The sequence below is a fragment of the Orcinus orca genome, chromosome 15, assembly GCF_937001465.1.
Source record: "Orcinus orca chromosome 15, mOrcOrc1.1, whole genome shotgun sequence".
Taxonomy (NCBI): domain Eukaryota; kingdom Metazoa; phylum Chordata; class Mammalia; order Artiodactyla; family Delphinidae; genus Orcinus; species Orcinus orca.
In genome coordinates this window covers 64,770,041-64,792,913 of record NC_064573.1, presented here as the reverse complement: position 1 = coordinate 64,792,913, position 22,873 = coordinate 64,770,041, and the positions used below count along the sequence as shown (strand labels likewise).

Sequence of the window (22,873 nt, the reverse complement as noted above, 5' to 3'; positions counted from 1 at the left end):
CCAGGCACCTCCCCGTTGCCTGAGGCCAGGAGCCAGATGGGGATGGCAAGGACCAAGGGGTGGCTGTGGCCATCAGAAGCTCTCTTTGGGGCAGAGGGGCCTGGGCAGGCCAGGCTGGCCCTCACAGCCCCCATTTCCACATCCATAAACGGGGATGTGGGGAGAAGCCCTCACAGCCACTGCTCTGAGAGGAGCAGAGAGCTGGACCTCTGCACATCACAGCAGCCTCCGCGCAGAGGAGGAGCAAGGCCCAGAGCCTCCAGGGGCAGCTGTCGAGGGCGAGGCACCATCCTTCGGTAACAATCCCACCCCCGCCCCTCCCACTGGGAGTGCCACCCACCCAGGGCACTGCAGGCAGGAGCCGGTACCAGAAGGACCTCCCCTCTGCCCTGCCCACTGCCCTGCCCGCCAGGGAGAGTGAGATACCCTCAACACCCGGAGGCCCTCCCCCACTCTCAAGAAGTAGACAGTGATGGACAGTGTGGTCTGGCCAGCCAGCCAGGGCTGGGCCTGTGTGCCCCTGTGGAGAGGGACACCTGGCCCAGCTCAAAGATGGAGCGTCTCCTGCCTTCGGTCTGTGTTGCTGTGCTGCTGTACGAGGCCCGAGGGTGGAGGCTTCCTCCCCAGTTGCCATGGAAACTGCATGCTGAATGTCTGAGTATAAGCTCAACCAAGGGAGGGGAGCAGCTGCTGTCACAGACTCTCAGTGTTAGGAAGGGCCCGAGGGGCTGCCCCACTCCTGCGCTGGCCAGCGCAGAGGGCAGCTCTGAGGCCTTCTCGCCTGCATCTCCCTGTGGGCGCTGGACCACCACCACATCTGCTCTCTTGTCTGCACAGGGCTGTAGTGACTCCATCCAGGCCTGGGTGAGTCAAGCACACAGGCCCTGCCCTCCTGCAAACACTTCCAATGAGGGACGCGATACTGGGGGTGGGGGGGTGTGTGTGTGGAGAAACACAGGTTCTGGTGACAGTGGGGAGCCAGGGCTGCCTGGGGAGGCCCGAGCGTCCCATTCCCATCCCTGCGGGCGTGAGAGGAGGTCTGAGTCATCTCCTGCACCGGCTCTGCACTGGGCTTCTGCCAGGACAGCGCGGCCATGCTGCCTCGCTGCCCGAGGCCTCCAGCTCAGTCTGGGGCTGTTGCTCTGCTTCTTGCCACCCCACCCTGTTCCCAGGGAGCCCTCCTGCCTGCACCCCGCAGCCTAAGGGCAGACGCAAGCCAGGGCCTTGCTCCCCTGAGCCACCCCCACGACCCGAGACAAGCTGGAGCCCCAAAAGGGAAATAAGCTCCGGAAGGATAAGGACCCTCGGTGGACGAGTGGGGGAGCTCAGGGCTTCGAGCCACTGGGCAGCCTGAGGGCTGGGCCCGGCCTCTTCCCCGCAGAGCCCAAGGCATCTCACAGCAGGGCCCCCTGAGCACCCCCAGGCCACACTAGACTTCTCTGCAGCTTTGCATGAAGATAAAGACACCCCTCTCTCACCCACAACGACCAGCCCCCCACTTCTTTGGTGACAAAGAATAAGCTATTTCCCTGAGCAACCAGTGCCGTCCTCGGAGGGGTTTTACTCTGGAGGTGCAATCCTGTCTTCACACCTTTCCACAGTTGCAGGTGCATCTAACACAGGCCCCACCACCCCCACCCCTGTGCACCTGCCCGGACCTCGGGACCTGGGTGTGACGGGAGGGCCCACTCGCCCTCTCCCCGCTGGAGAAGGCTGGGGATGTCCAAGCCCGGCTCCCCCGGCAGGGCTCAGCGTGGGCCAGGGAGGTCTCGGGGGCTCCTCCCACCCACCAGGCCCAGAGCACAGGGCTCCGGGCCTCACCTGCCTCCCGGGCAGTGGAGGCGGGGAGGGCAGTCAGCACCGCACAGAGGACGACCCCAGACTTCCGTCTGGGACGTGCCGCTCGCTGGGTCAGCCGCGCCTCCGCACCCCTCGAGCCACACCACCACAGAGGGAGCAGAGGCTTGGCTGTTACCTTGTGAAGGTGCCAGCTCGATACCCAGCCCCGGCTGGACCCTCCCCCTTGGCCCATGCAGCCAGGGTGCTGCCAGGAGGCCTCGCTGCCCGGTCCCACCCTCGGCGCCCGTGGAGCCTGGCACCGTTGCCCGGGTGGGGCCTGGAGGCTGAGCCTCAGGGCTGGCACCGTCGTGGTGAATGGAGCTCATTCATGTCCTCAGCCCGGCCTCCCAGCTCTGCTTCCAGCGTTTAAAGGTAAATTCACAGTTCTCAAGAACAAACACTCCACACGCTCCTGCAACAGGCGGACCTGGGCTTCCCAGGCCGAAACGGAACTGAGAACTCGTGTTAGGGACGAGCAAGCTGAGTCCCAGGGCGGGACAGAGCCTCCCTGGGCTCTGAGCCCCAAGCAGCCGAGCCAGCGCCACGGCCCAGCCCCGCTGCATCCTCTTCCCCCGCCGGCTGCCCGCTGCGGCCCCAGGCCTTGGCCGTGGCTGGCTTCCCGTTGCCTCATCCTAGCCTCACAGGGCCCCTGTTCCAGGCCACCTCCCCTTTTATCTCTGAGTCATGCCGTGACGGCCGCTCTGGTCACGGGTGCCTGGTGTGGAGACTCAGCTTTCCAGAAGCGTCACGTTTTAGCCCCCAGCCTCGGGAGCAGGATCCCTAACAGACCGCGCTGTACGGGTGAGGAAACTGAGGCTCAGACAAACAGGAGCTGGCGGCTGGCAGAGCAGGGGCTCTGGCCCTCGTTGGCCACTCCACGAGCTCACCTCTCCTCCGTCCTCCTCACACCCAGCAGGGCGCCTGGAGCGCCTCTGCCCACGGAGGCTGAGGAGGGGCGGGGGGTGCGGGCCTAGCGGTGAAGGTTGCTGGCGTGCTGGCGGGCTAGGGTTTCCGGGTCTCCCGGGCCCTGGGGTTTGGGCCGGTTCTGGGAAGGGCTGAAACCTTGACATCACCAGCACTTTATGAGGTCTGGGACTGGAGCCTCTGCTGTGCTCAGGGCGAGCCGAGCAGTCAGCGTTTGGGTGGCTCCCTTGCCTGTTGGGGAACCCATGCTCCCCTTTTGTAGAGTGCAGGGCTGGACTTGGGCGTCCACATTTGGGGCCAGTGCCCGCCAGCCAGCCCGCGAGGAAGCCAAAGGCAGCCCTCTTGGCCTATTAAATCAAGGAAATGGGTGCTCGCCTGGCAATCGGTGCTGTCCTGTGCCCCTGCAGCAGTGAGCGAGGGGCTGAGTGGGTGTCACAGGTTCTGGGCAGCCGTTGGGTCTCCAGGCTGAGCAGTTATGGGGCCCCCAGAGCAGAGCAACCAGGCAGAGCTGGGAGCCAGCAGCCTGGAGGGAGGTGCTGGTGGCCCTGGGGCTCAGGATGGCAGCTGAGCCGGGTCTGCAGAGTCCAGCCCCCTCCCTCTCCATCCCACCTCCCACAGAGGCTCTGTGCCGGTGGGGAGGGGGGCAGCTCTTGGACAAGAGGAGATGAGGTCACCCCAGTGCCAGGGTGCCGGCAGTGAGTGGCATGCAGACTGTCTGCTGGGAAGGCAGCCACAGGCCGAGGCCCAGCAAACCTGGTTCCTCTCAAACCAACACTGTGTTGCTCCTGCAGCAGTCCTGGTGCTGGGTGCCGTGATCGTCCCCATTTTACAGATGAGGACACTGAGGCCGGGAGAGGAGAAAGGACTTGTCCAAGGTTCAGCGAGCCCTGGTGGTGAGAGCGAACCCCAGGCCGCAAATCTGTACCCATAACAGGGACACCTGCCCTTTCGTGACTCAGGGGAGCCTTCATGGGGGACCAGGGCCGAGGCTCCCCTTCGCTCCCCAGCCCCGGCCTCCTCAGGATGTTCCAGGAGCCGGTCTGGTCCAGGCCACCACGGGTGCTGTCACGTGGCGGTTGTGCTCAGGGTAAAGGCCTCCACCACTGAGCTCGGCACTTAGCAAAGATTCCAGTCTCCGAGCAGCAAGCTGGAAGCCCCTCAGAGGGGGGTCACCAGCTGCAGCCCCTGGGGAAAGTCCAGTCTGTTCGGTGAGGTTGAGTGTATTCGGACGTGTCCAAGCGGGAGCTTTCTCTGCAAATGGCTGAGAAATGACTTGTGCACCACCCTGGGGACTGTCCGGCTGCCTCCCAGGGTCTGACGTGTGCTGTTACAAATCACTGGTTCCTGCCCCTTCCCGAGCATGGGATCGCCACCGCTGCCCAGGCCTCTGACGGGAATCGTCTGCTCTGTGTCATCTCTGTACACGATGTTTCTCGCTGTGAGCAGCTCCTGGAGAGAGCTGGGTGGGCACCAGAGCCCTGGGTGGCATCGCAGGCAGGCAGTCGTGGGGTATTTTCTCCTGGGAGGAGCAGCTGCAGAGCTGAGGGCGTGGAGGGCCTCCTGCTGGGGGAGCGCTGGGGTTGGTGCAGACACGGGGTCCTCACCCAGCCCTGGGAGTCGCCTGTCCAGGGCCCCATCCCCTGTGTGAGGTGGGTGGCCTCCCCGGCTTGCAGCGAGAGGATGTCTGCATCAGGCTGGTGGAAGTCATGGCAAGGCAAGGCATGAGGGGCAGAGTCCGGTGACTCCAAAGCTGCCCCAGCTACCTTCACCCCAGGGCCCAGTGGACCACACGAGGACGGGGCCCAACCCTGTGACCCACAGCACCAAGTGGGTAGAGTCAGAACCGGGTGCCAGGGAGGCGTCGGGGAGAACGGGGCCACAGCTGGCCCCCAGGCTGAGCACACCCTCAGGACCAGGGAGGCCCTGAACGCAGACCGAGGGACTGGGGTTCCATCCTGGTGCCAGAGCACCCCAGACGTGTGCGGCAGGAGGGGCGCCGGGGTGCGGGGCTGGGAAGAGGAGTCGTGGAGGAGGCCACGGAGGGCGAGCCAAACGGGGAGGGGGCCCTGGGGGAGGCCCTGCCCATTGCGCCTTCCTCCCGTACGCACACTGTTGTGCGTGCTTCTCACGGTTTCCAGAGTTACAGCTCAAAACAGCACGTTCCTTTCTCAGTGATCTGTGACTCAGGTGTCAGCATGCTGCTCGGCCCGCGCGCCCATGCTCGGGCTCCTGCTCTGGCGCCAGGAGCCTGCACAGCAGTGGGTAGCACCAAGGGGCTCCAGCTCCCCCTGCCCGCCTAGTGCCTTCTGGGACGGCTCCTCTCCTGGCTGAGGGACCTCTGTGTGGTGGGTCCCGGGACACAGTGCCCGCTTCACCGTGCTCACGCAGCGGCTTTGGGGGAGAGCAGGTGGAGCTCCCAGGCTCCTGTGTTTGTCCAGCCCGGCCAGTCAGTGCCTCCCACGGGCTCCCTGAGCGCTGCCCGCCTAAAGGATGGCCCGTGTGGGTCCCCACGGTTTGTCCCAAGGGAGAGGGAGGGAACAGGGAAACCCGAGCCCCACCTGCCTGGAGAGCAAGAGGAGCCCCAGGTGTGGGCAAGGGCCGGACACGAGGGGCGTCTGTCTGTCCTGCTCAGGCCGCACAGCAGTGCCCGTCCTGCCGGCCTCCTCTGCCCTCTGTTGCCTGGCGAGGCTCGGAGGGACGTCTGTGGGGTAGAGGGGCCGGCCCCTGGGGTCTGAAGTCAGCCTGGGGTGCGCTGAGCAGGAAAGGCAGACGCAGCCTGTCGGGGCCCTGGGGCCTGCTCCACGCAGGACATGGCAGCTGAGCTCTTCCCACGCACACATGCCCTGGAGGACCGACCCCTCTCGGCACACGTGCACTGTTTCAGCAGGAGCAGCTGGCCTGGATGCGGGAGGCACCTGGCTCTCACCCCCAGTGACCTAGCAGGGTACATGGAGGCAGGCCCAGGCCCTGTGCAGATGCTCATCCCAGCACCCCTGCCTGGACCACCCATCCTTGAACGCCACTCCACACCCAGGGCTTGGCCTGGCCTGGCCACTGGCCTCTCGTCTCTGGGGCCCCGTCACCGGCACGAGATCTGGGACCTGCTGGCGGCCCTCAGAGCCTGCTCAGCAAGCGTCTGCTCAGTGGATTAATGAATACATGCTAATGGCCACATCTATTATTTATCTGATGTGAAATCTGGGGTCAGAAGCACAGCGTCTGATTATGACGTCATTCCCATGAGATACGACAGCTCTGCTGGTCCCTACCACGCAGCTTCCGGGAATCCGTTAGCGCTAATTACTACCCAGTAGAATGTAACATTCCTGGACCACCACTTAACTGCGTGTGGCACGTCGTCCGCTCCTCCAGGCACACCTGGGGGTCCTGCATCCTGTTTCTGTCTGCAGAGGGCTTACCCCACCCCGCACACACCCAAGACCTGAGGCTGCTCACTTTCAGGGCGTCTGTTATTCCTGAGCTTGTTCTAAAGAAGGCACAGGGTGGGTTTCGGAAACGGGCCCTCCCCGGTGGAGTGCAGGACCTTGAGGCAATGTCTACGTTGTGGTGGGGGCGGTGGTTCCTTCTCAGCACTGATGCTGTCAGACCATGTATCTGAGAGAAGGTTCTGTGGGAGAGCAGGGCTTCGTGGGGCCTCCCCCGGGCACTGCCACCCTGGGGCCAGCAGCACTGCCCGTCCACCTCGGAGGAGCAGCAAGCCTAGAGCTCCTGGCCGTGGGACTTAGAGCACATTTCCTGCCTCTCCAGGCCTCAGTTTCTTTATCTGCAGAATGGGGATAGGAAGGTGTGAGGGTGGAGCAGACCGGTGCCTGTGTCCACCCATCAGCACCAGCTGCAGCTTCCCTGTTGTTACCACATCGTCAGAAAAGTCCTTAAATCCGATACCTCCGATCTATACCGGCCCCACACTTGGGACGCTCATCTCATTCATTTTACTTTCAAACACTGGGCAGCTTTCACCAGCAGCAGGAGTCCCTTTAGAAGTAGGACGGTCAGTTGTGCGTGGGAGTCAGACGAGGGCCCTGGGTTCCTTGAAAACCCAGAGGCTCCACGGCAGGGTCACGGTCCTCAAGGGGAGGTAGAGAGGGCCAGGGCCATGCTCTGTGGTCACGGTGCCTCCTGGCCGCCGTCCTCGCGTCCTCTGTGTTGGTGGGGGCGGGGCGGCCACGGGATCCTCCACGTGGCCTTGAGTGAGCACACCGCCGGCAGGGGCCAGGCCTGCCCAGCTCTGCCCTGCACCCTTGCTTTCGTGAACACAGGCCTCCGCCTCGCGGACTCCAGTGAGGACTGATGCCCTGCCTGGCAGGATGGAGGCACGGGGCCAGCCAAACCCCAGCAGGCGGAGCTGACTGCCGGGGAGGCTGCCCACGTGCTGCCTGCGCGGGATGCGGCGACAGTGCCCCCGTGGGAGGCGGGGCTTGCCCGTGCAGGCGCGGGGCCCCAGTCGGCAGCCCCGAAGCCACGTGCTGTCAGCGACCACGGGGGCCAGAGGGGGCCGGCGGAGTCGGAGAGCACAGGGCCAGCTGGGGCCTGGCGGGGAGGGTGCTCTTGGGCCTAGCAGGGCCAGGCCGTGCTGACCGCCCCCCTCCCCCCCCCAGAGCCGGATGGCGGAGAGCCTGCGCCTCTTTGACTCCATCTGCAACAACAACTGGTTCGTCAGCACCTCCCTCATCCTCTTCCTCAACAAGAAGGACCTGCTGGCGCAGAAGATCCGGCGCATCCCACTCACCGTGTGCTTCCCTGAGTACAGCGGCCAGAACACCTACGAGGAGGCCGCCGTCTACATCCAGCGGCAGTTCGAGGACCTGAACCGCAACAAGGAGACCAAGGAGATCTACTCCCACTTCACCTGTGCCACCGACACCAGTAACATCCAGTTCGTGTTTGACGCCGTGACCGACGTCATCATCCAGAACAACCTCAAGTACATCGGCCTCTGCTGAGGAGCCAGCGTCGGCTGTGGCGAGACTGGGGCATCACACCCCGACCCGCGCTGGTGACCAGCACGGGGGCAGAAAACGGGGGCCCGGAGCGTGTCCCCCGCCCCGCCTCCTCGGTCCCCACGTTTCCGCAAACATGAATATGTACGGATAGATCGCTAGGTAAGTAGACACACTTGCGCACACACGCACACACACACGCGCACGCTCTGCAGACAGCAGGCTCCCCGCGTAGCTGAGGTCCTGTGAAGACTTGAGGAGCTGTCACCAAGTCCACCCCGAGCCCCTCCTGCCACATAACCCTGCCTTCCCGACGTGGCCCCACTCTGCATGGGGGTCCGAGGGACCACAGGGAGGGGCGGCCGGCTCCCTGGGAGGAGACCCAGAGCAGGGGCCACGCCGCCCCACGTGCGCGCTGGGACCGGGCACCAGGCCTGCGACAGCACTGACCAGCCCTCCGGCCACTCACAGCTCTTTTTAAACCGCTTCAGAATATGCAGCAAAACTCCACATGGTGACACGCGTGGCGCAACTTGTCTCAGACCAGGCGAGCTGGGCGCCAGCTTTTCTTCTACGAGTCGGACGTTTTATAAACCGAAACCTGGTTTTTCTCCTCTGACATCCTTTTTCTTTTCTTTTTTTTTTTTTGGCCAAATCTCGTGGTGTTTCGCAGAAATACAGAAAATTTCCAATGCAGTTGAGTATTCTTTTTTAAATGCAGATTTTCAAAACCTATTTTTTTTTTCGGGTGGTCCTTTTTGTGTCTGGCTTTGCTGAGTGTAAAATTGTTACCTGGACAAGTCTGTCCCTCTGCGCCTGGCAGCAGCCTCGGCACCGAGTTGTACATAAGCCCGTGCAGCGTCCTCTTGTTACTGGTGCGGTTTCCGCTTCGTTTTTCTTTCAGAAAATAAATGTGATGTATTTAAAGAAGGTCCTTCACCCAGGAGCGAACGAACAATAGCTAAATGTCTTGGTATTTAAAGAGTAAATTACCTGTGGCTTTTCTGCAAGTGGAGGAAAGGGAGGCCAGAGGGCAGCCTCGACTCCTGTGAAGGCTCGGCCGCCTCGCAGCCTGAGGGAGGCCCTTCCTGCCCAGGGCCCGGGGCACTGCCACCGCCACCGCCACGTGGATTACCTTGGCTGAGGGCCGTGTGCAAACACGAAGGCGCCGCCAGAGCCCTTGCCAAACCTCCTCTCGGCCTTTGGTACCCTGAGCCCGAGGTTGGTGTGAGGAGTCACAGCCCAGGACTTTAAGGGATGTCGAGAGGGAAAGAGGAGCTGGCGATCGCACGAAAGTCCGAGATTGTCTACTTTACGAAAATAAAATATCCTGAATGAGCCGAGCCTCGTCCCGAGTGCTGTGTGCGTGGACGGCATGCAGGAGGGTGGCGGGGACACCGTCCGTGCTGAGGTTCCTTTTTCTCTCCCCGCTCCCTCCACATGTTTAGGAAAAACCATTTTGAAATGAATGTCAAGGACAAACAACCCCAAGAGTAGAAAGACGCTGCAAAAGAGGGAGACCTGCCAGGCCTGTGTGTCCCAAGGGGCTGAGGTTTGGGGGTAATGATGGTACCAGCCCAGGCTGCACCATCACCTGGACTCCCCCCCACCCTAAAGACACCTCCACTAGGGTCAGAATCATCCCCACAGAGCGGAGGAGATGCCCAGTGGGCCTGGAGGGTGCTGACAGCCCCCGGCATGAACGGCGAGCCTGCAGGGTGTTTGGAGGAGGGGCCCCGCCGGCCCACCGTTGGCTGACTCGCCAGTGTGGTTAGGGGGCCAAGGGATGGAAAACACTAGTCAAGGAAGTTTGTTCACACTGCACCGGGCTCCTTGCAGACTATCTTATTCCACACTCATCCCTGCGGCGGGTGTCAGTGGTGACCCATTTTACAGATGAGGCAAGATGCCCAAGGTCAAGGTCAGGGAGCAGCGGAGCCATCCTCCCCGGGGAGGAGCAGAGGGGGCCGGTGCCTCCCAACACCTGGGTCCAAGACCTGGGTCCTCGCCCAGCTCTGCACCTGGACGGCCAGGGCAGGAGCCCACGGGGGCACAGAGCTACCCCATGTCGCCTCCTCAAACCCAGGACCGGACATGAAGCCCCAAGGGAGGGATACAGACAGACACACACGTGTGCAGGTACACAGCACTCAGACACACGGACCTGGCTCTTGTTCCCCCCACCCCTGAGCCCACGTGGGGGTCCCCTTCACGCCTTCCCACATCACCAAACGGCGAAAACCCAAGGGGCTTTTGTATAAGAAATAACCTGTGACTTAAGATCTTTGAGACTTATTTTGCACTTTAATGCCAACTGTGAAAAGAGCAGTAATCTCAGCGTGAGCATCTTTAACTAAAAATACACAGTGAGAGGGAAATGGAAGGATTCTGCCTCCTGCCCAGATGTGTTCAAGGAGGGGAGGAGGCTTCCCTGGGACAGTGGTCCCCTCGCCGCATCCCCCACAGTCTTTATCTGCTCCAGTTCTTCCTCTCACCAGCTGATCCCTCTGCTGACAGGACCGTCCCCATCCTCACGGCCCAAGACCCATCATCCCCTCAGGGCCCAGCACCCCAGGCCATGAAAGAGCGCCCAGGCCAGGGTGAGGCGGGAAGGGGTATTGCACCGTCTGACCCGCCTCCTTCCCCTGCTGCTGCCTGAGCAGTGCCTGGCACGGGGGAGGCACGTGCTAAGCTGCATCCAGAGAGGTCCACAGACGCGGTGTTAGCGGCAAGCCCAGGCTCAGCAGAGGGGACGGGGAGAGGGGGCCAGAGTTGGTGGAGGACGGCCCTGAGGGGAGAGGGTCCTCTTGCCAGAGGGGCAGGGTCACCACTGGGGGGCCCTCGTGCTTTGCTAAGTCTGGGTGGGGAGGGGGTTCTGTCTGCCAAGGGCTGTCAGGCTGAGGATGTCCACCCCTCACCCTGTGCTCCCATGGACGCAGTACCCCCATCTCTCTCCAGCCCCCAGTGGTGATGGCGGGATGCCAGGGATGCCCCCACCGCCTCCCCACCCAGCCCTGGCTCTCTCCTCTGGGCAGGGAGGGCACCGGCCTCTGCCCACAGCCCAGCTGCACATGAATGGGTCGGGACAGCGGGACAGTGGAGCTGCCCTAAAGGTGGGCCGGCGGCTCTCAGCGCCCAGCACTATGTGTGCCAGGCAGGGCCTGAGACCACCATCAGAGGGTCCGAGCGGTTGGGGACACTTCCAGGGGTCCCCAAATCCAGTTACAGAGGAATCCTGGGTGTCAGCCTGGAGCCCTCTCCTACAGGATGCTGTGTCCACACAGGGAGGAGACGGGTTCCTCCAGCATCCCTGGCGGCCGGTCACTCAGGGCCTGGAAGACGGGGCGCCTGGCATTTGCCCCATGATCCCGGTTTCTCCTCTCCTGACAAGCAGGTCCAGGCCTGAGAGCCAGAGCAGCCCTGCTGGGCGGCGGCCGGTCCTGCGGCGCCCCCTGCTGGCCACTCTGGGAAACCACGCAGCCAGCTGGACCTGGCCGGGTGCCAGGGCCCAGAAAAGGCCTCGTCCCCACAGATACCCCAACACATGGGTGTGAAGTGCAGCAGGAAAACAGCCGACAAATAGTCCTTTAAAATCCTGCATAGAAACTGCTAAACCACCAGTATTTGTTGAGTGCCAGACACGTGCCCAGCACTCCGCCAGGTGCAGAGGGTCCTTCTGGTCGTGGCCGTGGACAGAGAACCCAGACCCATGACCACCAGCACGAGAGCCGCTGCGCCCTGCATGCAGACCGTCCCGGAAGAGCCGCTGGACCCCTGTGACCTGTTGCTCCCGATGGGCTTCGCTAGCGCCCGAGGCCCCACGCTGGTAAGAGCGCAGCCCCAGAAGTAGATGCCCTCACCCACCCAGACCCCCACCCACAGGCCCAGCAAGGACACCCCCAGGACACGGCTACACGGGCCAACCCAGGAGCTGCTGCGCTCAGGGGCCACTCAGATGGTCCTCCTGGGGCGCCTACCACACTGCATGTCCCCCTCCCTCCCTCTAGCTACCCACCCCCACCCCACCCACTGCTACCTACCCCTCCCCAGAGTGTCCCAGGCCTCCCTCTGGGCACGGACTCCTGTGATAAATCCTGTGATAAATCCTACGATAAAGTGCAAACTACACCCCCTGCTCCCCATGGTGAGCCTAGTGCTTGCGGATTCCGGCCTGTCCACCAGAACCCAGAACACCTAGAGCTTTTGTAATTAAGACAGTGTTGGGCTGGCCCAGGTACCTTCTCGGACTGAGTGTGAAAAGCAAAATTCTTTCACTTTCAGAAGAAAATATGGCAGGATATCTCCATGAGCTATTAGCACCAAATTCTCTTAAACAACACCAAAAAAAAGAAAAAAGTCACAAAGGAAAAGATTGATGAAACTCACTACTATTCAAATGAAAAACTGCTGGACCAATGAATAAACAAACAGAGAAAAGCCACGCAGATAGCCTGGGAAGTGATATTTGCAATATGTGTGACCAGCAAAGTGTTAGAATCTCGGGTAAACGAAGCACTCCCTCAAATCAATGAGAAATGGAAAAAACAACTCAGCAGAATGGGCTCAGGCTCCTGGGAGGCCCCGGGCAGGAGAGGAGATGGAGGCGGTGCTAGGCAGAGAGAAGATGCCCCTTCCCAGCCTTGGGGGATGGCAGAGCCATAGGACAGCGACAGCTACACGGCTTAGCACTCGGCCAGGCTGCTGGGAGGGAGCACGACGGGCTCTCCAGCTGGGAAGCAATTGTGCTCTCTGGCCCCATGACGCCCTTCTCTGGGGAAGCCCTGGGGAAAACCAGCTCATGCAGGTCCGCCGGACTGGAGTAAGTTCACTGAATGTAAGTACACACGTTCAAACGAGGGATGGGCAGGCTGGGGTTATAATCAGGAAATGGAGCCCGTGACACACATGGGTACATTCCCAATGATAGCATTAGGTTTTTCAAGTACCAAAGGGATACGTACAGCAAAATCCATTTAGAGAGTTTTAAAACATGGAAGGCAAGATCTATATACAATTACACCTATGCCCCCTTCAGTGGAAGCGCAGAATCCTAACCACTGGACCGCCAGGGAATAATACAAAGACATATGTTGGGGATGAAGTCACCCACTATTGGTGGCTCCAGGGAGGGCAGGAGAAAGGGTGCTGGGTGAGGGAGGTTCACAGGGGGCTGTATTTTGTTTTGTTTTGTTTTGTTTGCAGTACGCGGGCCTCTCACTGTTGCGGCCTCTCCTGTTGCGGAGCACAGGCTCCGGACGCGCAGGCTCAGCGGCCATGGCTCACGGGCCCAGCCGCTCCGCGGCATGTGGGATCTTCCCGGACCGGGGCACGAACCCATGTCCCCTGCATCGGCAGGCGGACTCTCAACCACTGTGCCACCAGGGAAGCCCAGGGGGCTATATTTTTTTAAGCAAAAATCTCAAGCAACTATGAAATATGGTTGAATGTTAAGATTTAGCAAATCTGGTGATGGTTCCTGATGTTCGTTATCATCATCTCTCTCTTCCCCTGGACACTTACACAGGTCACAATGATTTTAAAAGCCTTGAGTGAGAACGGCAAGTCCCCTCTCTCCACACCCTGGGAAGGAATGTTCCTGAGTGGTGAGCAGAGGCGTCCATGGAGCTCAGCCCCAGAACTGGTCCTTTATGGAGACGCCCCGATATTCCCAGGGGCCCTCAACCGTGGCCGCCCAGGAGAACCAGGCAAGGTGCGTTCAAGGAAGCTGTGGGCAGGGCCCACCCGGTGACGTGGGATAGGGCCAGGGATGGGGTGGTCTTTTAAAAAGACCACCCGGGGTGCTGCTGTCCGGCCTGACACACCCAGCCCAGCCCAGCTAGAGGAGGGTATGGTCCCGGCTGGGCGGGCAGCAACCCCAGCTCCCAGGGCTCTGCTCAGCCTGCCTCTCTGCACCTGTTCCCTTAGTCATTTCTCTCTGGGCCCTGATTCGGGGAGTGTTCCCGCCTGGTCCTCACTTCAGGCCTCTGGAGCAGGGGGTCCCATCACTCTCAACGTCCCAGATGGGGAAGCAGCCTGTCTAGGGGCATACGGGGAACGAGGGGATGGCAGAGGGACCTGGTCTGTCCAACTCCCGGCCCGGGACATCTTAAGGCCCATGTCGGCCTTAAGGCACCCCCTTTAAGGCCTGATATCCTGCCTCTTGGAATGAGCCCCTCATTTAAAATTGCTCATTGTGTCTTGCGACAGGATGGGTATCAACCTGACACGAATCTCAACCCTCCAGCTGCGGTCGGTCAGCGGGTGGCCGTTACCCTGGACTCAGCATCAGATTAGCAGGAGCAGTCAGCTGAAGGGGACGGTGAGCCCGGGGTGGGGTCTTTCATCCTTAAAACGTGCCCTGGTGCTTCTCACAAGAGGACGTTTACAGGGCTCTTGTCACCAGGGAAATACAAACGAAAACCAAAGTGAGACGCAAGCACACACCCACCATCAGAGCCAAAAAATCAAGCGTGGGTGCGGATACAGAACGCCTGGGACCCTCATACGCTACTGGTGGGAGCGTAAACTGGCAAAACTCTTTTAGGAAGCCATTTGTAGTACCTTCTAAAGCTGGACATAAAGTTGCCCTGTGCCCAGCAATTCTCTCCAAGGCGTATCTCAAAAGAAATGCATACACATGTCCATCGAAAGACATTTGTAAGAATGTTAGCGACCACTGTATTCTCAGCTGCCACACGCTAGAAACAGTTCAAATGGCCATCAGCAACAGAGGGGATAAACAGACCGTAGCGCCCTCATATAGTGTGCACACCTCACTGCAGAGCAAATAGGCGCAAATCGAACACACAACGCACAACAGAGACGAAGAAGCTAGAAACAAAGTACTACAGACTCTGTTTCCACTTATGTCAAGTTTAAAGAGGCACAGACTAACCCGTGGTCTTATAACCTGAAGACAAATCAGCCGGTTTACGTTTGGGTGAGGGGTGGTGACTGGTAGGGGCAGGTGCCGGCGATACTCCGCACACTTCTTCATCTGGGTAGCGGTGCCCGGAAGTGGCAGGTTCACTTAGTACAAGTTAGTCAAGCGTTCACGTATGACGTGTGCCTTTTTAACATGTATATGGTACCTTAATAAAAGCATAGCTTTTTTAAAAATATGCTCTAAACTGTGATCGGCACGGCAGGCGCCTGACTAGGAGAGGAGACCGAGGGCCACCCAAGCGCCCACGGTGAGCCTACCTGCAGGCAGCTGCGCCAGGTGCTTGAAGGCCAGGTGCAGGTTCTCCCGGCAGGCTGATTGGGGGTCGCTCAGCAGGAAAGACAGGGCGTAGATGACGTCATGCTCCAAAAAGCCATCTCTGGGGAAGAGAAGTGGGATTTAGACACAACGAACGTGCCACGAGAGGATCCAATAAGAACCTAGAGGCGGTTGCCTGCCCTCCCGGCCCCTGGAGCCTAAGCCCGTGCCGGCTGGACGGGACCGCATTCCTGCGGCCTCCGGAGAGAAGGCACAGGCTGGGGGTGGCCCTCACGTCAGGTGAGAGCAGTGCGGCCTGCGTGGTGGAGGACGACTCCAGGCAACAGAAGTGCATGACCAACCTCCCCTGAGCAGCCGGGCTGAGCTGACCGCTTCTCTCCACCTGCCGGGCACACACCTGCGGACTGTCCAGGGTTAGCCACGTGCCTCCAAACCCACGCAGGCCTGTTATGCTTCTTGTTATAATGATATAGATTCACTGAATATCAGGTAAGCCAATTCGATGGGAGAAGAGTTGGTGGTTTTTGTTTTTGTTTTGATTTCCTTATGAAAACAAAGGTGAATGTTTTGGGAAACTCCAAGGTCAGTGTCTAAAAAGATAAATAAATAGGGCTTCCCTGGTGGCGCAGTGGTTAAGAATCCACCTGCCAATGCAGGGGACGTGGGTTCAAGCCCTGGTCTGGGAAGATCCAACATGCCGTGGAACAACTAAGCCTGTGCGCCACAACTACTGAGCCTGCGCTCTAGAGCCCGTGAGCCACAACTACTGAAGCCCACGTGCCACAACTACCGAAGCCCACGTGCCACAACTACTGAGGCCAGCACACCTAGAGCCCATGCTCCGCAACAAGAGAAGCCACCACAATGAGAAGCCCGCGCACTGTAACGAAGAGTAGCCCCCGCTCGCCACAACCAGAGAAAGCCCACACGCAGCAACAAGGACCCAGTGCAGCCAAAAATAAATCAATAAATTTATTTTTAAAATAGTGAGATGATTGTAAAGATTCTAGAAGGGTTTTGCATGCAGGTTACTTCATTAATGTCTGAGTGCTTGCTCTACTTTAAAGAATCAAAGCTCCACGATGTTACAGGTGCTGGTTTAAGCAAAAAAGATGATGGGAAGCTCCATGCAGTGGGCCCATAGCCAAGAAGAGGCACGCAGGGATTGCTGACTGCCTGATCGTTTAGGGGTTTGGGGTTAAGGTGAACTGTTTGAAGGGAAGATACAATTTCTTCCAATCCTAGCTTTTTAACCATTCCTTCTGATTAACCAACTAACTGCTGGGCCCAGTTACGTCTGGTGAGGGTTTCAAGGCTGCATCTCTCGAGGCTGAGGTCAGAACTAAATGAGAACTCAGAGTGGGGCCTGGCCCAGTGCCCAGCACACAGGAAGTGCCTCACTGTGCTCTGCCGTGAGGTCTGTATGAGTTGTTCTGGGAGAAGGAAATCACAGTGGGACCCCCAAGTGGCAGGGGCCTTCCCTGACCCCCGGTGTGAGGTGTCCGGGCCTCTTCACTCTGCGCCCAGGTGCCCACTCCGAGTCACCCTGCTGGTAAGTCAGCTCTGTAAGCTGTAACTCCCCAAGGTGACAAGAGGCCAGGCCCCTGGCTTCCACACTCATCCGCTCCCTGTCACTCCTCGTGTGGATCCAGGAAGGCAGGAGGTTTCAACATGGGCAGTTACTCAGGGTTTGAGGGGTGAGATGACCATTGAGCCCGGCGGACTTCAGAAGTCGGCCCCGGTCACTTCTGCCCTTTGTCCAGCGTGGTGTGCTAGAGTGAGCTGGGTCTTGGAATCCTGGACCCTGGGCACACCAGCTGCCTGCTCCGGGCTCCTCCCCGCCCCTTGCGGTGGTGCTGGGAGGGACATTGGAGAACAGTGTGCCAGTCACATCGGGTCCTCAGTCGGTGACCGTTTCTGCACCGAGTCGCCCTGCTAAAGTGGTTACAGCCGGGAACCACCCCCCACACCTCCTATGAGGATAAACAGACCTATGGTCACTGTCACTGGGCTCGTAGTTTCCTGTAATCCCCAAACTTCAAGCATCCCTCCTCTCAGCCTCCGTCACCCTCCCTGGGGTTACTCCTAATGTCCAAATCGGGTCCGGAAAGAGGAAAAAGGAGCAGGAAGAATGAGAGAAAGCACTTTTCTGGATCTGTCTCAGATGAGAACAGTGAGACTCGACCAAGAGCCTTGCCAGGTCAGAGCAGGAAAGGGCGGCGCTGCAGATGCCAGGTTCGAGCCCACTCCCCCGTTCTCCCCGGCACCCGTCTGCCCGGTTTGGTGCAACACCTGTGAACTGGGGCGGTCACTGTGTCACCACCTCCCCACACGCACCCAGTTCATAGCGACCTGTTGGGCCAGGGCTGCGCAGGGATTGGGCTGGCCACCCCCCTCCCAGGGACCTGACATCAGAACCCAGAGAAGAGATGGGGAGCTGAGGGGTCGAGGGGACCAAGGGGCTGAGGCGGCCATCTGGAGGTGGCCCTGAGCAAGCGGGTGTGTGAGTTCCCAAAGACCACCCATCTGTGGGGAGAGGGAACCAGAGAGAGAGCGCCCACGGCCAACCAAGCCACCACGGGGCTGACACTTCACGTGCATGAACTCATTTAACTCCCTGCCCCGCGAGCAGCTCATTCAAGGTCGTTCAAGCATGTGCCACCCAGGGGAGGGGTGCGGCTCCAAAGCGTGACATTGATACCCAGAGGCAGCTGCTCACCTGCCCACGTTGTGGGTGGCCATGATATAGAGCACCTCAGTGGTCTTGATGCGCACCAGGTCGTTGGTGTCCATCAGCAAATCTTTCAGGCTCTCCAGGCAGCCTACGGGCAGAAAAACCTCTGAACATTCACCACGCTCAGAAACCAGCTAACCTAGAAGTCGACAAGTGAGCTGATGTCCAGAACGAGAGCACCAGGGCTCTACTGTTTGGGGGTGTGAGGGCATCGTGTGGGTGATGGAGTGTTTCAGAGTCACTGGCGGGGACTCTGGGTGCTAGAAAGGCTCATCCCCCAGGACCCTGTCATCCAAACCCCCTCGTGAATCTCTGCACACCTCCTCCCAGTCCTCCACAGGGTTCAGAAAATGCCCTTTGCGTTTGGAGAGACCGGAAGTCAAATTCCAGCCTTGTCACCCACTAGTCGTGTACCCTTGAAAGGGTTACACCTCGGGAAGCCAGACTGAGCACCTAAAAATCTTGCCTTATTTACTTATGGGGCAGCCCTAGCCTCACACTGCTTCTCTCTGAGCCTCCATTTTCCTCTGTGGGTTGAGGCGGTTCCTTCCCTCCCAGGGCCAGTGCTACGAGGACTAAGGTAACACGGGCACTGCACGTATGGCAGCGCTGGCCCAGAGTCGGGCTCGTTAAATAGCAACCTTTTTTATTGAAGCTCCACCCGGCGTAGGGACCGCTACCACCATCTCTGGGATTAAACTAGCCCTTCAGATAAGGCTGGTGGGGGAGGCGGCAGTTCACTCATCGTGGGCCTGATCTGGGACAGGTGTGACCGTGCCACTAAAATCAATTCAACTCTTATGTGGGTAATTAAGAGAGTGGGACACAGTGGACACAGGTCCCCGTGTATGTGTGGTTTCAGTAGGGCCAGTGCCTATCTTCTGTGACAGCCTTGCGGGTGAGACAGATAAAGGCCTATTGGGTGGATGTGTGGCCACCGGGTTGAGTCATAGCAGAGGGGGCTGACCACTGGTGGTGTCCAGTTGAGGATGGGCTGACCAGCTGGGAGGGATGCTGTGAAGGGGCCACCTCAAGCTGCTCTGTGTCTGTCCATCCAGACCACAGTCGTGGTCACTTGGGCTGTGCCACGCTCACCTATGCGGATGGCTGTGTAGACGTGCTCGGGGTCGTGCATGAGGTCATACAGAGCCATGAGGGCTTTCTGCCTTGTCAACAGGTCCTCCGACTGCAGCTCCTCGTTCAGCTTGGGCAGCGCCCGGCAGCCGTAGGCAATGGCAGCCTGGGTGGGGTTGATGTCGGGGGGCAGGTACTTGGAGATCTGGGTGTGGGCCATCTTCCCACGCCTCCCGCTCCTGCACAGGGCGGCTCTGTCGCTTTCGAAGTGAAGCTCTGCAGAAACCACTGATTAAAAGAACCCAAAAGTTGTCAACATTGCTGCTGTGATTTGGTATTTTTACTTCCATTTTACAGATGAGCAAACTGAGAGTGAGAGCAATAAAGGGATTTGTTCAAGGTCACAGTGAAGCCCAAACTTCACAGTGAAGTGGCGGCCCAACCTGCAAACTTCAGAGTTCTCCCGATACTTTATAGGCTGGGCCTTGGGACAAAGGCATTGAAAACACAAACTAAGCCAAATGAGCAAACACTGTATCAGCTCCATTCAGTGCTTATCTTGTGCCAGCAATACCTGATATCCAACTCGGCTACCCCAGGAGGAGGGGACTTCTATCACCCACATTTTATGAAGGAGGAAACTGAGGTTTAGGGGCAACGAGCCGTGGAGGTCACGAACTAGGAACCAATGTTCAAGTCTGGGTCTAGCACATCCACCCATCAGGGACCCTCAGTCGGATGCTCCCGACACATCCATAGAGAAGGAAATAAGGTTAAAGTGCGATTTATTTTTATTACACACACACTTTGAGCAACTGTAGGCAGTGTGGCTTAGTAGTTAAGAATGGGCTCCAGACCCAAGCCAGTGGGTGGCCCTTAACAAGTTATTTCCTCTGTGTCTTTCTGCAGCTCAAAAGGGAGATGATAATAGCACCCACCCCCACCCCAACCCCCGACCCCCGCCAAGCTGCCATATTCGCTGAGACTCTCGAGCCTGGCTCACCAGGGCTCCAGATACTTTGGCTGAGTTATTATTAAGCTGATGGGGGTTGTGACCGCGTTTAGTGGCAGTGATAAACCCCAGCCTGTGGGAACCGACTCCACTAAGAGAGGTCAGCCGGACTCTGATTCCGGGCACCTGGTGACTAGGGAAGGAGGAGAAGGGGCCGGGCTGGAAGAGAAGAGGGGGCCCAGCCATTTGGGATCGGGGCTCCCCTCTCAGGAAACGGTGGGCGCCAGGGACAGGGGCCTACCCTCATCTAAGGGGTATGGGCTGCCTTGGGGTGGGAGGGCGCGGGGCCTGTTGATCAGGACCGGGTGGGTCTGGGGACCCCTGGCCCCTGACCCCTGTCGGCCGCCGCAGACTCACCCGCTTCAGCGCGCAAGGTTCTGTAGCGCTTGCCCGTTGCCAGGCGACCCGGTTGCCAGGCGACCCTGAGCAGCGTCAGCCACGCAGCTCTTGCACACTCGGAGCCCACCGCGCAGGCGCGAACATCCCAGGCCAGGGCCGGCAGTAAAGTGGGGGTGGTGATATTTTACAGGGTTACTGTGGGGAACAAAGGCGGCTCAGCTTTGTTCATAGTGCAGAAGGGAAGTGTCTATGTGCGCCGTTCTCTGTACTGGGCACTTGGCACACTGTTAATCCTCAGAGTAAACCTGTGAGGTGATAACTTTCTCCATTTTACAGACAGGAACCTCAAAGAGGTTCAGTAGCTTCTGCTGAATCACTGAGACCTGATTCCAGGACTGCTTAGCCCTGGTCCAGGCTCCTTCCTCGGCAGGCTGACTGGCTGGTGACAACACAGGTCGGCCCCTGCAGTGGACTCAAAGCACTGCTGGCCAGAGCAGTTGTTCTTGAAAGCAAGCCAGAGCCAGCCACCACATACACCAAACCCTCCCAGGGCTCCCCACTGGTCTCAGGACAGAGTCCGGACTCCTAGCCTACCGCTCGAGGCCCTGGGTGATGGCTTCCTCCACACATGCTGGACTCTTTCTTAATCCCCCAAATGGCTAACTCTTTCCTGCAGCTGGGCTGCTTGTAACACTATCCACTTCTTTGTTCTTCAGGACACAACTTGGTGTACTCTTCCACCAGGAAGCCGACCTTCTCCCCAACTCAAAATTAGCGAGTGATCCTATAGCTTAATTACCCCACTGGCACACTTCCCTCTTCTTATTCTCTACTTGCTTGTCTGTTTCCCCCAACAGACTTCCCTGAGGGTGGAGGCCACTTCGGTCCTGGTTCCTTGCCTCCCCAGTGCCAGGAATATACCAGGAGGCCTTTCGGTAAGTGTAGAAGAAGTGAATGGTTAATGGATTTGAGTCAAGCTTCATAATCAAAGCACTTTCACCATCTTGTGTGATCCTCACAACAAACCCTTGAAGCACATAGTCAGGTCCATTTTATACCAGAGTAAACGGAGGAGGAAGTTGAGCAACTCAGGGAAGCTCACCCTGAGGCCTGAGCCCTTAGCAGTGAAACTCACTAACAAAGACACCAAGCGTCGGCCTCCAGCACATTTAACTCTGAAACGCAGGCAACTGACTTCGATCTGTGTGCCATGGACCCCACTTCGTGATGTGGATGTCTGCCCCTACCGCTGTCCCTCAAAGGACCAAGTCGTGAAGGGTCTGTCTAACCTAGAGCATCCTAGCTTTTTTACAAAGGTGGTGTGGAGAGCATTGGGCTGGGATTTAGGAAATCTGGGTTCCAAATCTAGTTCTAACTCATGAAGCAAATCCTTTGGAATGAGTGAGCCTTCATATCCTTGCTTGTGAAATCAGGGAGCTGAATCAAGTAGATTCTCAAAGCTGGGAATTCCAGATCTCTCAGGATTTGGTTACAGAGAGTCTTTTTGTAAAATCGTCCTTCAATTTTCTGTTTTTCAATCTCCTTTTTATTATTTTTGCAAACACACACATAACATTCTGTGTAGCATATATGTTAATTTGTGAGACATAAAAATATAATAAGCACCTGTGATTTCACCATTAGAACATTATCAGTGTCTGCATCCCCTTCCCTTGTCCCATACACGGTCCTCCTCTCCAAAGCTACCATCTCATTTCTGTGGTTACCAACTCATAAATGCCTCTGGAAGCCATCTAGCCCCACATGCCTCTCTCTGCAAACAGAAACTAGCTCACAGAAGCTCAGTGACTCAGGTCAGCCTTTAAACAGCCATTAATTATGGAAATTAATGTTGCAGCGTGAGCTCTAGAAGCCAAGGCATATGATATTCAGGCACCATTAGGTTCAGAACTATGCAGATGAAGGTCAGGAAATGGAAGGCGTGTCCATTCCTTGTCACTGCAGGGCGATCAAATGCCAGTGCTACAGCAAGAGCCTCTTCTTACGCCATGATTGCAGAGAGGAGGAGGTGTCTGTGGGAAAGGTACGAAGCACACCGAAATGCATCAGGGCTAACCCAGAAGGGCCGAGACGGGGGATATTATTGTGTTCCCTCTGTTCCAAAATGTTTATTTTCATTTGAATTATTTACCAAATAGGTGATATATGTACACAGAAGAAAATCCAAAAAGTATGAAAGTATAATGTCTCCCTCCCTCCTTGGGCCCCAGCCAACAGATCGTCCTTACCTATGGCAACCACTGGAATCTTTCCATTGATACACTAAATTTATATGAGTAAATACAATTCATTTACCTTTTAATGTAATGGCAGTATACTTCAAACAGTGTTCACCTTGCTTTTGTAAATGCAATATTGGTTCACTCATTTAACCTTCACTCCATGCCTGCTTATGTGCAGGCACTGTTTGGCTGATGCAATAAGTCGGGTGGACTATACACAAGAACCCCTGCTCTCATTGCGCTCAGTGGAGGGAGACAGACAATCAACATAAACAGCAAGTTATATAATGTGTTAGAAAATGCTAAGTGCCTGGGAGAAATAGAGCAGAATAAGGGGTTGGAAGGATGCGGCAGTTGTAAATAGGATGCCTCATCTAGAGGTGACATCTGAGCAATGTGGCTATCTGGGGACAGAGCCTTCCAGGCCTAGGAGACAGCTGATGCAAGCACCCCCGTGCCTGGCGTGTGGAGGAACAGCAAGGAGGCCAGTGGAGCATGTGTGGGATGGGGGGGGAGGGGGAAGCA

General features: G+C 58.2%; 2 protein-coding genes and 1 long non-coding RNA gene across 6 annotated transcripts in view; 2 read left to right on the top strand and 1 right to left on the bottom strand.

The window, feature by feature from the left end:
* The window catches only part of GNAZ (G protein subunit alpha z), a 42,469-nt gene extending 33,407 nt beyond the window's left edge, over positions 1-9,062 (top strand). For both annotated transcript variants that reach the window (XM_004276062.3, XM_033439702.2), the window contains one exon: positions 7,383-9,062. In XM_004276062.3, the coding sequence (XP_004276110.1) occupies positions 7,383-7,727 (345 nt within the window). In that variant the 3' untranslated portion in view covers positions 7,728-9,062. The remainder of the gene's footprint in view (positions 1-7,382) is intronic.
* RSPH14 (radial spoke head 14 homolog) overlaps positions 1-20,098 on the bottom strand; it is a 61,949-nt gene extending 41,851 nt beyond the window's left edge. For all 3 annotated transcript variants that reach the window (XM_049697946.1, XM_049697947.1, XM_004276063.2), the window contains exons 1-4: positions 20,008-20,098; positions 18,776-19,042; positions 17,666-17,768; positions 14,928-15,046 (exon numbers count right to left, since the gene is read on the bottom strand). In XM_049697946.1, coding sequence (XP_049553903.1) covers positions 14,928-15,046; positions 17,666-17,768; positions 18,776-18,974 — 421 coding nt within the window. In that variant the 5' untranslated portion in view covers positions 18,975-19,042; positions 20,008-20,098. The remainder of the gene's footprint in view (positions 1-14,927; positions 15,047-17,665; positions 17,769-18,775; positions 19,043-20,007) is intronic.
* On the top strand, positions 13,255-22,837 carry LOC125961245 (uncharacterized). The gene is made up of 3 exons (XR_007471676.1): positions 13,255-13,434; positions 13,932-14,043; positions 20,963-22,837. It is a non-coding gene; the product is annotated as an uncharacterized LOC125961245 (long non-coding RNA).
* Positions 22,838-22,873: the final 36 nt, after the last annotated feature.